At 28.2% G+C, this 12,699-nt stretch overlaps 1 protein-coding gene across 2 annotated transcripts; it reads right to left on the reverse strand.

Moving 5' to 3' along the window:
• Window positions 1-5,873: 5,873 nt before the first annotated feature.
• LOC107467906 (synaptotagmin-3) lies at window positions 5,874-10,173 on the reverse strand. 2 transcript variants are annotated; one of them, XM_021131622.2, is made up of 12 exons: window positions 10,077-10,173; window positions 9,707-9,841; window positions 9,462-9,560; window positions 9,312-9,362; window positions 9,102-9,225; window positions 8,618-8,736; window positions 8,422-8,523; window positions 8,234-8,308; window positions 7,954-8,030; window positions 7,558-7,807; window positions 6,983-7,354; window positions 5,874-6,184 (listed from the first exon to the last, which is right to left on the reverse strand). In XM_021131622.2, exons 2-12 carry the CDS (start codon window positions 9,815-9,817, stop codon window positions 5,975-5,977), a joined length of 1,590 nt encoding a protein of 529 aa, XP_020987281.1. In that variant the 5' UTR covers window positions 9,818-9,841; window positions 10,077-10,173; the 3' UTR covers window positions 5,874-5,974. The 2 variants fall into 2 exon arrangements, with proteins under 2 accessions (XP_020987281.1, XP_015942615.1); XM_016087129.3 differs by having other exon boundaries at window positions 9,707-10,161.
• Window positions 10,174-12,699: the final 2,526 nt, after the last annotated feature.

Genomic DNA, 12,699 nt, shown 5'->3' on the forward strand with positions numbered 1-12,699 from the left:
AATAAGGCTAAGGGTACCAAACATGCATGGGGTAAAGAAACTTTATTTCATGTTTTTAATTTTCACTATTATAAAAAAGAAAGAAAAAGTTGATTTTTCAGAGGAGTGGAAAATTCTAGAGAATATATGCTTGTGTGGATTATTGCAATGGATTTGTGGCCATCATGCATTAAGAAATTAGGTTCCTTTTGAAATTTGGTGCATTATTATTATATTGAATAGTAGATAGATAACATAACATCCATGGCTAGTGGCCTTTTTTATTAGAAACATGGATAGTTGGATTATTTGGTGAATTCTATAGTATATATAATTTGGTATCTAATTTTTGTCTAACTTATTTTTTATAATAAATTTTAAATATTTATAAATTATTTGTTTTTATATTTTTAAAATTAAATATTATTTTTAATTTTTTTAATAAATTAAATACCATTTTTTAGGCATTATAACAACCACCTTATTTGTATAGCTTTTTTGAAGAATATGGAACTATTCTTGTTCCCATTTGACATATCCCTAATTGGTCTATATATTGAGGGGGGAATCAAAGGGTTCTTACTTCTTACACTGGCTAGCACTCCTCTATGCATTGGTCTTCCAATAAAGAATCTCCATGACAACCACTTTTCATGCACTAAGCCTAATCAAATCAAAGAGCATCCACATAATGAGATTGGAATAGGAACACCAAAATGATACTTAACCGATACATTGCTTTTCAGTGGTATGCCCTATTCCCATTTACTTTAATCTACTCCCCCCAAAAGCTCACTTTTAAAGATAAAATATTAAATAAAATAAAAATTTGTTCGCTTTTTATGTTTTATATAGAGGTAAAAAATGGTATTTTACATAGTGGATCTCACTAGTGTAATACACGGTGGATGAAATTTTTTTGGAAAAATATGAGGAGTGAATGAAATATTTGTATAATGTGCGCAATAGAGGTTTATGGAGTATTAGAAATATAATTATTAGTATTACCTTTTTCCATCTATTGAAACTTTTAGGATGAGTGGTATTATGATATGGTATTAGAGCTCTAGATCTGAAAGGTCACGATCCTTGGTGAATCCGAAAATTAATTTAAATTTTTAGAAAGATGTTTATTATCCCTAGTACTCGGATGGTTATTCTAGATAGTATGTGGGATGTTTATTTTGTAACTCATATAGTACATTGTACACATTGTACAAATAAGTCATTATCTTCCTAGCGGGATCCAATTTTTTTTTGGGAGAGAAAAAAATTCAATTGTTGGAGAGGCCAAACGTTATTTCATACGAGAGAAAAGCATTTATGCAAAAAATATATTTGTTGGTTGAGTGCTCTTTTAACGTATTTTTATTTGTTTAAATTTTTTGAACTACACCTACTAAAATATTTTGTCCCTTTATTTTATTTTTTTGTTAGCCCACGGTATTATCCAACTCGACAGGTTAAAAACTAATTTATCGTAGATCTGAGTTTCATTTAAGGGTCTGTCGTTGACCAATGAATTGCTGCATGCACAAAGCGGGATTCGAACTCTCGACACTTGCTTAAGCAGATGAGTAAGCTGACCACTCGACCAACCTAAGTTGGTTCAAAATATTTTGTCCTCGACGAAGCTCCCAAATGAAATATATATTTTTGTGTCTCACACGATAAAACCCTATTTTTTTAGCATATATACCAACAACATTATTATATTTAAAATTTTCAGTAAAATGTTAACACTCATTAAAATATGTAAAGTAAACATGTTTACTTAAAAAGATAAAGAACTTTAAATTTGATCAATGCAATCAATATATTAAAATTAAAAAAGTATAAAACTCTTAAAAAAATATTTAAAAAAAAAACTCCCTATCTTTCTAGTATGCAAAAAAAATTATATATTCCTCTCCCCCACAAGAAAACATCAATAAGCAACGAAGAAAGTGACTACTTTTCAATATCACTCTCCTCCTTTTGAGGGCACACATGCCTCATCACAACACACATACATTGAAGATAGAGATAGAGATAGAGAGAGCGTATGAGAGGCAATTGTTATTGATACATACATGAATGAGTAGTGGAGAACCATTCAATAGAGAATCCCTCATCAAATAACTCCCCCTTTTTGTGGGGAGGAGGATTGGATTCCCTTTAAACTACCTTCAAATTTGCCAGACTTTATGGCCTAAGTCAACGAGAAAGGGAACCTCTCCTCTCATGTTGCCTCCCACTTTTTTTTAATGCTTATTCAAGCTAGTAATTACCATATACTATTATATACTTGTCTTTTTATTCTGGATATAAAAATATTAATAATAAAAAAAATTCTGTTACAGTTAACTTCATATAAAATTGATAATTGATAGTTATTAAATAATTTGATAAGTTTGACTAAATTGTTATCTAACGATTTTTATCTATTATCTTACATGAAGTTAACTGCATCTAAATTTCTATCTTAATCATATTATGTTATTATAAATTTATAATTTATAGTTTAGAATTTTTGTGAGATATGTTTCAAAGATTTATTATTTGATTTCTGTAAACCCTAATTTGCTATATGTCTATGTCTCTTTTATCACTATAGTAGATAAACTACAATTAATTATTTAATCCCAACTAATTAAACTAACAAAGCATATTCGAAGCACTTAAAGTACATACATTAATTTAAGAGAGAGAGCTTCCCAAGGCTCATTGCTTATCCATCCCGAATGGAAACAAATTTTGAGATAATTTAGTTTAAGCAAGCTAAGTGTTCCAAAGAATCACATTAATTAATTTAATTAATTTTCTTATCAATGGTTTGATGAGACTGTGTGATTAGAGTATATATATATGCATAAAGCTCAAGCACGCACTAGGTTTCTTTTTCATTTTCTCCATAAAGTTGAGGTATTATTACAAGTATAAGTGATAATTATTATTACTAAGCTACTTTATTTTTCTTTTGTGTATCCAAGTATGCAAATATCAAGATAAGAAAAAAAAAGGGTTGCAACCATGCAGATCTCCCTAAGGCTTTGTTTGGATATTAAAAAATGGCAGAAAAAATATTAAGAAAAAATAAAAAAAAGTGAAGTTATTTATGTGTTTGAATGAAGAGAAAATAAATGAAAAAAATAGAAAATTTTTTTGTTTGGACAAAAAAAATATAATAATATAAAATTATATTAATATTCTTATAATAAAATAAAGTATGAATATTTTTATTTATTTATATTTTATAAATATTATAAAATATTATAATTTTCTATATTCGATTTAAATTCACATAAATTTTTTTTTCATTTTTTTGACATCCAAATAAAAATAAAATAAAATTTTTTATTCATTTTTTTTAAACCAAACATAGCGTAAGAGGAGAACTAACCAACCCTTGTTAGTTTTTGTTAATTATGATGTCACATGTTTTGATAATCAAGAAGTCAAACTTAATCCATACATTCTGTGGGGTCCACATTGTTCAAAATCATTGTCCCCGATTGTGCTAAGAAATCCAACTCTTATTTATTTATTTATTTATACGTATATATAATTATATATTATTTATTTACATGCTTTAGTAGTTTAGTGTGTGCTAGCTAAGCTATCTTGATCTTTTTCTTTTTCTATTTTTTTTTCTGCATAGCTGTACCTTAAAAACACTATCATGCAAATACCCTGACAAATTTACATGAGAAGAAGGTTCATGCAAATCTTTGCACAGAGAAAGTCTCATTGGGGAGTTTCTTTTGATTCTCCAAAGTTGATTTTTCCCCCCTTTTCTTTTTTGATGTACCATGCATGCATATTATTATTATTATTATTGTTTTGTTAATATTTGAGGACCCTTTGTTAATTGATTGGCATAATTGAGGACGCCCTAGACCCCAACAACACACACACTCAGCAAAATCTGGAAATTAAAGAGAAAAAAAAAATTGAAGATTGGTTGGTATAACTGTTGCACTTGCACAACCCAAAAGGACTGAGTTTTCAATCATAGCTTTTAATTTGCCAAGGAAAAAGTTCTGAATAGTACTAGAAATAGTTTAGTACATCATATACATTCAACTCCTTATATAATTATAACTTTTCACACCAAAATATAGATTTAAATATTTAGATTTTGTATATCTAAGCCCTTTTTTAATTAATTTTTATTTCTTTTTTCCATTTTTATTACAGTTAATACCGATGATGGGATCAATATTAGAGGTTAGAGAATCAATTGATTCGGTTGGTTATTGGTTGGTTTTAATTGTTACCAAAAATTTATCCTATGTCAATTTAATAGAAAAGTGTGGTGTAGCCATCTTTGAATCTTTTGACTTTTTTGTTTGTTGTCAATTGTCATCAACCTGGTGTCCATATCATCTCTCGGAACAAGGAAAAGAAAAGCATGGAAAAAAGTTTTCTTTTTTTGGTTTGACTTTTGAGGGTGAAAATTAAATTGAAAAGAAAGAGAGTAAAGGAATCTCATCAGGGAAATGGTGATATGTGGGCCTAAACATGGTGTCAAGTATCCCTAGGTGTAGGTAATAATATCTCTTTTGGGCTTTAGCCCAGTTCAAAACCAAAGATAACGCCACATCTTTTTTCTTGAACGAACTGGTTGCTCTGCAGGCCCATATCCATGTTTTGGAGTTCTCGTTCGCGACGGATTAGTTCTTAATATGTCAGGTTGGAGGATATCGTAAAAAAAAATCTTTCGATTTGAATTTTTCTTACTCGTAATAATATTATAGAAATATAAATCTTTTAAAATTATGTCGGTCTTGACATTATAAATTATGGAACAAAAAATTTATATCATTAAACTACTTTTATCAAAAAGGTTTTAAGAGACAAAAATTTCTATCGGCTAAGAAGATTAGGGTCTCCATAGAAAAAAAATCAAATAATAAGATTTTTAGTTATTATTTTCATGTGAAAGAGTTTATTTTTTAACTAATAATTAATTTTAATATTCATTATCTAAAATTTAAAAGAATTTAATATGTGTACTTTTATAAAAAAGATAAAATAAGTAAAAAAATGAGAGAAATATATAAAAGAGATAGAGTGAGTAAAAGAATGAGAGAAATAAAAAAAATGAGAGAAATGAGAGGAGAACTCTTTAATTTTAGAGAGAAAGATTTCATTTCAATTGTAATGAGAAAGTGACATATATATAATTTAGTTGTATAATTAGTAATATATAATAGATATAGAAAATAAATTTGTTTTCAATCAAATATAATATTTAACCTTTTCACATTTTATAATATCAAATTATATATTAAATTAGTCTCCTATATTTGGACGTGATAATATTTTATTTAAATATAAAAAAATTTTATTTAATTTTAATATAATTTTACTGTAAGGTCAAAATTAAATAATTACCGAAATATTCTATATGACAGCAGTACAAAAACAAAATTGATAATTTAGAGAACAAAATCAACCATAAATATATTAATATATTTATTTATTATTCTCCTTAATTCTATAAAAAAATATTTTATTTAAATGGTCCTATTTCAAATATTTTTTTTATTTTTATGATCAATTTATCTGATCGAAAAAAAAAAAGAAATATTTCTATCTTTTGACCAATAAGGCAATGACCAGCACACACGTTGAATTCTTTAAATATTATATGATACAAAATTGTCTAATTTTTTTTCTCACGTGATTTAGTCGAAGTTTTCATAGCGCAGCTTTGCCAATTGTCAATCACGTAATCTTTATTTTTCGTGCGGACAGTGCCACGTGTTGAAGCAAAATACAAGACAAAATTGATTTTAATTTTTTATTTTTGGTATGAATATGTCAATATTGTTTTCTGTTATTGACTAATGAGCCTTTTCTTAACCAAAAAATAAAAAATTAAAAAAAAAGTTCTAGAAATCGTGCAAGCATAACAAATAAATAAATAATTGATAATTTCTGAGAAAATGTATACCACAATAGTTTGGTTTAATTGTTGTTATATTATTATTATTTATGATTTGATTTATTAAACGACCTTCCAACGTATATCAACATGTATCTCACCATTCTTTGAATTTATAAGATGGTATCTATCATTAATGCGACCATTGTGCACTACATCATTCAGGTTAATCTCCACATGCCCCAGTGATTCCTGCATTAACAAAATAATCATTTCATTAAAAAGATGAAAAATGTTAATATTCCAACGTGGGTGACGAGTTTTCTTCATTACCTGCGCACGTTTATCAAAATCATTTCTCTTTTCTTAATATAAAATAATAAAACCACAAAATTACACACGGACTACGTTTGTAAAACTACTGTGTTTGGTTTGCAATTTTATTTTTTATTTTTAGAATTTTGTAAAGAAAAACCAAAAAAAAATTAGGGTGCGTTTGATTTGTTTTTTTTTAGTTTTTTTTTTATTTTTAGAATTTTGTAAAGAAAAAAAGAAACTGGTGAAAGCAATTAAATAGTATTTTCTGTTTTCACCACTTATTTTTTTTTCCTTCACAAAATCCTAAAAATAAAAATACAAACCAAATGCACCTTAATTGCTTTCAAAGTTTTCTTTTTATTCTTCGCAAAATCTTAGAAACAAAAAACATTGAAAATAAAAACAAGAGTAAAATATACTTTTTGTCCCTAAAGTTTGACAAAAGTTTTAAAAATATTCATAAGTTTTATTTTATTTCAATTTTGTTCCATAAGTTTTCGATTTGCATCAAATATACCTTTGACGATTAATTTTTCAAAAAATTTAAGACAAATTCAACAACAATTTCATAAGAACAACTCTCAACACAAGCAAATCAAGCATAATTTTCATGTATTATTGTTAGATTGGTCTTAAATTTTTTGAAAATTTAGCCGTCAAGGGTATATTTAATGCAAATCGAAAATTTCTGGAATAAAATTAAAACAAAATAAAACTTAGGGGTATTTTTAAAACTTTAGCCGAACTTCAAGTATCCTTTACTCTAAAAACAATATAATTGCAAACCAAACACACTACTACAAATAAGTATACCTTAGTCTTTCTCTTTTCTCCATTAAAAGTCAAGACTGCAAAAGGGTTGTTGTGATGCTCCCCTTCAACCTCCTCAGCCTCTTGGATTATAACTGAAAGCAAACCTGCTCCTTCTTGCACCTCATCATCAGATACCACATCAATTCCACTTTCCTTTCTTCCATACCCTTCTGAGTTCCCACCAAACTTGTTACTATCTTCTTTGAATGGAACAAATGTCAAGTCCACTACAATTTGCCCTCTTGGCTTCTTACTTGGAGTTTCATTTATGTTTGTGTCCTTAAGCAAATCAAGTGTGAATTCTTTGTTGTCATAAGGTTTAAGCATCTTAAGAGGGATTAATTGCATTCCCAGCTTGTCATGTGCACCAACCTGGAAATCGGACCCGAATAAAGATCTAGTTCAGAGTTTTTGTGGTTCAACCAAAATGTAAATAAAAATCAATTTAATTTGAATATACTGACAATGTAAGAAAATTTCCATTTTATACTATCGTCCAATTATACCATGGCACGTCGGCCACTATAGTTGACTTGTCATAGAAGAAATTGACTAGAGGAAAGATCAGGGGAAACCTTGTCCCAGTCAAAGACTTGTAATTGGAGAACTTGAGATTGAGGGTCCTTTACAACAAGCTTGAACTTCTCATTCCACACAGGATTCAAATTCTTCCTTTTGACAGTGGTTTTCTTTGCTGGAAGTTTGTCCCCAGTGAGGCTTAGTTTGACATAAGGATCAGAACTTCCCAACAAATCCATCTTCAGAAGCTTATGCGCCCGAATGACATTCACGTGTAATATTCCCACCGGCTTCTTTATCGCCACCCTATACACATCAGAAACAACCATTTTTAGATGTTCATGTTAACCAATGAAAAGAATGATCCATGAAGGTTTTGTTGCAAAAATGCAAGACAAGAAACCTACAAAGCTTGTAGACTATGGAAAATGATTTTGTACATACAAACTTACGTCGATTCGTCAAGAATAGGAACTTCTAGTGTTTGAGGCCACAGATAGAGGCTCGCAACTTGTTTTTTAATCGTTTCCTGTAAGCAAACAAAGTAGTTAGTCTTTCGAGTATGACTAAATAATAAACTGCCACAGCAAATAGAAGAGCACAGTTCAATTCATTTGATGGAACTAGAGATTTGATGTGCATAGGATTAATGGATTATGAACAACCTTAAGAAAGTAACAAAAACAAGAACATCTATCATTAAAAAGAATAGAATAAGGAAGGTTGTTGTACCTGAACAAATCTATAAAGACCAGGTATTGCCATGATGTCTCCTCCTGATATTTTCATCCCAAAATCCACATGAGGCTGTATATTCAACATGATTACATATCATCATATAAGAAGGGATTTCTTCTAACTCCAAAAATTAGAAAAAGAAAAGCAATATAGCTAAGCTTGAATACAATATTTCCTTTTACCTTCTCCAGCAACGATACCACAACCTTTGCAAAACATGGAAATGTAGGAACTAAAGGTCTTAAAGTTACCCTTGGCATTGCAAATACTTGTAAGTCAACCAACTGAAGAAAAATTAGGGAAAAAAAAAGAATGATTCCAGAAAACGAAGCATCATTGTTGAATGAACTGCAGAAAAATTAGGCTTATATATCTAACCTGAACTGTGATATTCAACGATGACACTTGCAAATTCAACACTATGTTAGGATTTCCAGCCCATTTGATAACTTGTTCCATGACCAATTCCTTTTCATTTGTTTCTAAGACTTTCATGCCTGCCGAATTGCAAACAGTCGACAACAAACAAAAGAATCAAATTAGTGCATTAACACTGCAATAACTCATAGTCTACAAGCTGAAAAAACATAGTTCTGGTTTTCTTCTCAACATTTTCTTTTCCCTCTCATCACAACACAAGAAGTTATTCAAGTGCACTTCTTTCGAAGATGCATTGTGCTTCAAATTTCAAAGGATTCATATTATCCAGTCCATTTCATGCCGAAGGAGGTTATGTCCTGTGTGAAAAAATTATCCCAACTTACCATACCTAATCCTAGATTTTTTCTACAGAACTTTGGATAAATTATTTACAACCAAAAAACTAAAATTAAAAGTCATATGGTTTAGCTAAGAGCCATACCACAAATAGTTGGGGGAAGAGTACCAAGCGTTAACTCTTCAAACTCAATTGCTTTAATCTGATACTTTCCAATGTATTCAGCAAAAATCGGTTTTGTTGTGCTTCTAATAATCTCACAGATTGCCTACACCTCAAAACCAAATACCATTGAATTATTGAAGAATCACTCAATACCAGAAAGAAAAATATACAAGTGAATTTCTGAGGTACCTTGTCTAAGTAAGGCCACATATCCAATAAAAACTTGTTTAACCAATCAACCTGCATAGAAGAGAGAACTATGCAACATCAATGGCACAGTAACATTGAAACAAGACAGAATAAAAAACAAAAAGAAAAGAAACTATGAAGATTACAAACCCGTTCATAATCAGGTGTCTTCACCCAAAGAGGAATCTCAGGCAGAAGTTCTTGCAATGCATGTGGGCCTAATTCACTGATTGGCCTAACAACAGGTTCCTGCAATTCAACAGTCAAAACACAAATTTCAGATTTTGAACCACACCCAAAATTCAAAACGGAAAAGGGGTCTCAATCTGCATTGAATCAAACTGAATAACATAACGATGATACAACAACAGAACACCCAGAAAGAAAAAGATTACCTTCACTTGTTTGGTTTCTGAGTAAACAAACACAAAGAACCCTACCAATAGGCCAAGAGGGATTCCAAACACAAAACCAATGATCCCCAAGAAACTGCCGAACAAACCCATCTTTTCTTTCTACGAACTCAAATGCTGGTTGTGATCATGGAGAAGAAGAAGAAGAAGAAGACGATGATAGGGACAAAGGAGCAAACTTTTTAGCCCACAGAATATAACAAGAAGAAAGAAAATGGTTTGAAAGATGTTTGAATTAATCAAAGAACGGCGATGAAAACCAGAAAGAGAGAAAAATATTAAAAAAGAAAAATTTATGGAGAGAAGTGTTATGGGGTTTTAATGAAGGAAAGCGCCAAAACAGAGACACTACCTTCCTCTCTGTTTTACTTCAAATTGGCACTTCTCTGCTTTGCTACACTTTAAAAATGGGTTCTTTCTTTGTTGTTTTCATATGGTGTGTTAGTGTTACCATTTCCTATGTGGAATGAACAGGAATATGTTGCTCTAAATATTCAATTCATATTTTTTTTTTATATTTTATATCATTAAGTGGAAAAGATAACTTACTAGACCAATTAATATGGAGATTTATAAGATTTTATGTTTGTGGAATTGCTTGGTTGTAATTAGGTGGTTTATCAATGGATCTTTTAATAATTAATAGGTTGAAAGTTTGAAAATATCAATTTAGGCATAGAAAGTATCTTGTGATCCACTTGCAAGTTATAACAAATAAATTGGTTCAGAAAAAAATTACATGTGAAAAGTTGTTAAATGATCAAACCAAAGTATTAATTTCGCTTTGTTAAATTATAATATTTTTACATAAAGCATTAACATACAAGAGAAATACTTTTTAAAATCCTATAATAAAGTTGGTATGATAAAGATTTTATTTTTCATAAATAATAGTTTAAAATTGGATTTTAAAATATAATTTTCTAAAACAGTAACGTTTTTATTTGGTAAATCAAACTAAAAGTGATTTTCAATAATCATGTATGATAATAATTATGTTTATTAAATAATTTTTAAAATTTAAAAAGATTATAATAATTATAAATAAAAAAGAATTTTGATCATATATAAAATTTGACATAAATAATTTAATTAAGATTAATTTTAATATTTATTAATATATACAATTATATTAATTTTTTTAATTTTAATAAGTACAATTTAACTTTAAAAAAATACATCATTCTTAACATTTTAAAATTACAAATATGAGTATGTGGTTTTTTATATTTGTCAAACACAACAAAAAAAATTGTCTTTAAAAAACATAAACCAACTCTAAAAAAAATTACCAATAAAAATATTTTCACTCTAACTCATCAGTTGGCACTTGCATTGACACCTAACCCACTTGACATGCTTGATAGAATAAAATAGAATAAAAATCATTTGTGTATTCAAGTCCAACTAAATAGGTTTAAATTCAATAAAAATCATTTTCATTACATTCGGGTATACACATGCGCGTTTTAATAACACTTCTTTGTCTTTGTATTCGCATTCTTTTTTCTTCTTTATCTTCGCATTACTTTTTCTTTTTCTTTGTCTTCCTTCTTCTTTGTCTTCCTTTTTCTTCTTCGCGTGTTTTCTCTCAATCATCATTCTTTTATTATTGTTGTTGTTGCTACACTTTTTTTTCCTCCTTTTAATTAAGGTTCATTTGGATTCATAAATGAACCGAATTTGATTTAGATTTGGTAAATACTTAACAGTAGTATCAAGTGAACTTAACTCAAGTCACAAATGAACCGAATTCGATTTATATTTGAACAAAAAGTGATAAACATTCGATCAGCAAGAAAAACACATTTCAATTCATTTTTACATGTAAATGAATTCAATTAAACTAAGAGATGAACCAAATTTCTTAAGGAATAACAGATTTGGTAAATACTTAAAAGTAGTATCAATTAAGTGAACTTAACTCAATTCATAAATAAACCGAATTCAGTTCAAATTTAAACAAAAAATAATAAATATTCAATTAGCAAGAAAAGCACATTTCAATTAATTTCTGCATCTAGATAGACTTTTATACGATTTTCATTTATACTATTGAACTAACACTTCAATCATTTATTATCATTGGAAAAGAAATTTTGTTTGAAGACTTGAAGTTCATAAATTGACTATAATTACTTTCAATTTGGAAAAATTATGTAATTTTAATATTATTAATTTACCTAGATAATAATTATCAGGGATCAAAATTAGCTGGTAGCTTAAAAAAATAGTAGGATTGTTCAATTGGTGTGTAATATTTCTTGGCAATACTAAACAGAAACATTAAATTAAAATCAATTTTTTTAAGGAATAACGGATTTGGTGAATACTTAAAAATAGTATCAAGTGAACTTAACTCAATTCACAAATGAACTAAATTAAATTCAGATTTGAATAAACAGTTAAAAAATTATTTAAAGAATAAAAAATTTAGTCAATACTTATCAGTAGCATCAAGTAAACCTCAATTAACACACAAATGAACTGAAATAAACTAAGAAATGAACTGAAATTATTTAATGATAAGAAAATAAAAATTAATAAAGATGTTAGTAAAATGTTGGTGTTGTTAGTAATGACGATAATGAAAAAGAAAAAGAAGAAGAAAAAGGAGCACGCGATTTAAAAAATCATTATAACAATTTGGTTAGTCTTAGTTAAATATTTTATTTGAATGTATAGTTTTATTCTTTGTTATTTGATATGTTTACCCGATCGAATTGTTTAGATAGGCTTTCGTTTTTTCTTTTTTGTTAAAGATAAGTGTTTTAGAAAGATTGCCTTTTAGATTTATCTAATTAAAATTATTATTAGTAGATTTTTTTTAATTGTTAATTTTAATAAACTCATAATAAATAATGCATTGAAAATGTTATATGTTTTTTTATAAAAAATTTTCAATTAGTAATTTAAAATGTACTAAGAGTATATATTAACTAAACTTTTTTAAAGAAAATGATTTGGTGTTAAAA

The sequence above is a fragment of the Arachis duranensis genome, chromosome 9 (genome assembly GCF_000817695.3).
Source record: "Arachis duranensis cultivar V14167 chromosome 9, aradu.V14167.gnm2.J7QH, whole genome shotgun sequence".
NCBI classification, from domain to species: Eukaryota; Viridiplantae; Streptophyta; class Magnoliopsida; order Fabales; family Fabaceae; genus Arachis; species Arachis duranensis.

Excerpts from the sequence above, each read along its gene's own strand:
- LOC107467906 (XM_021131622.2), bottom strand. The coding sequence starts at position 9,817 with ATGGGTTTGTTCGGCAGTTTCTTGGGGATCATTGGTTTTGTGTTTGGA. Across the intron at positions 9,561-9,706 it reads CAGAAACCAAACAAGTGAAG|GAACCTGTTGTTAGGCCAAT; the intron begins GTAATCTTTTTC and ends GTTGAATTGCAG. Across the intron at positions 6,185-6,982 it reads GAGAAAAGAGAAAGACTAAG|GTAATGAAGAAAACTCGTCA; the intron begins GTATACTTATTT and ends AAACGTGCGCAG.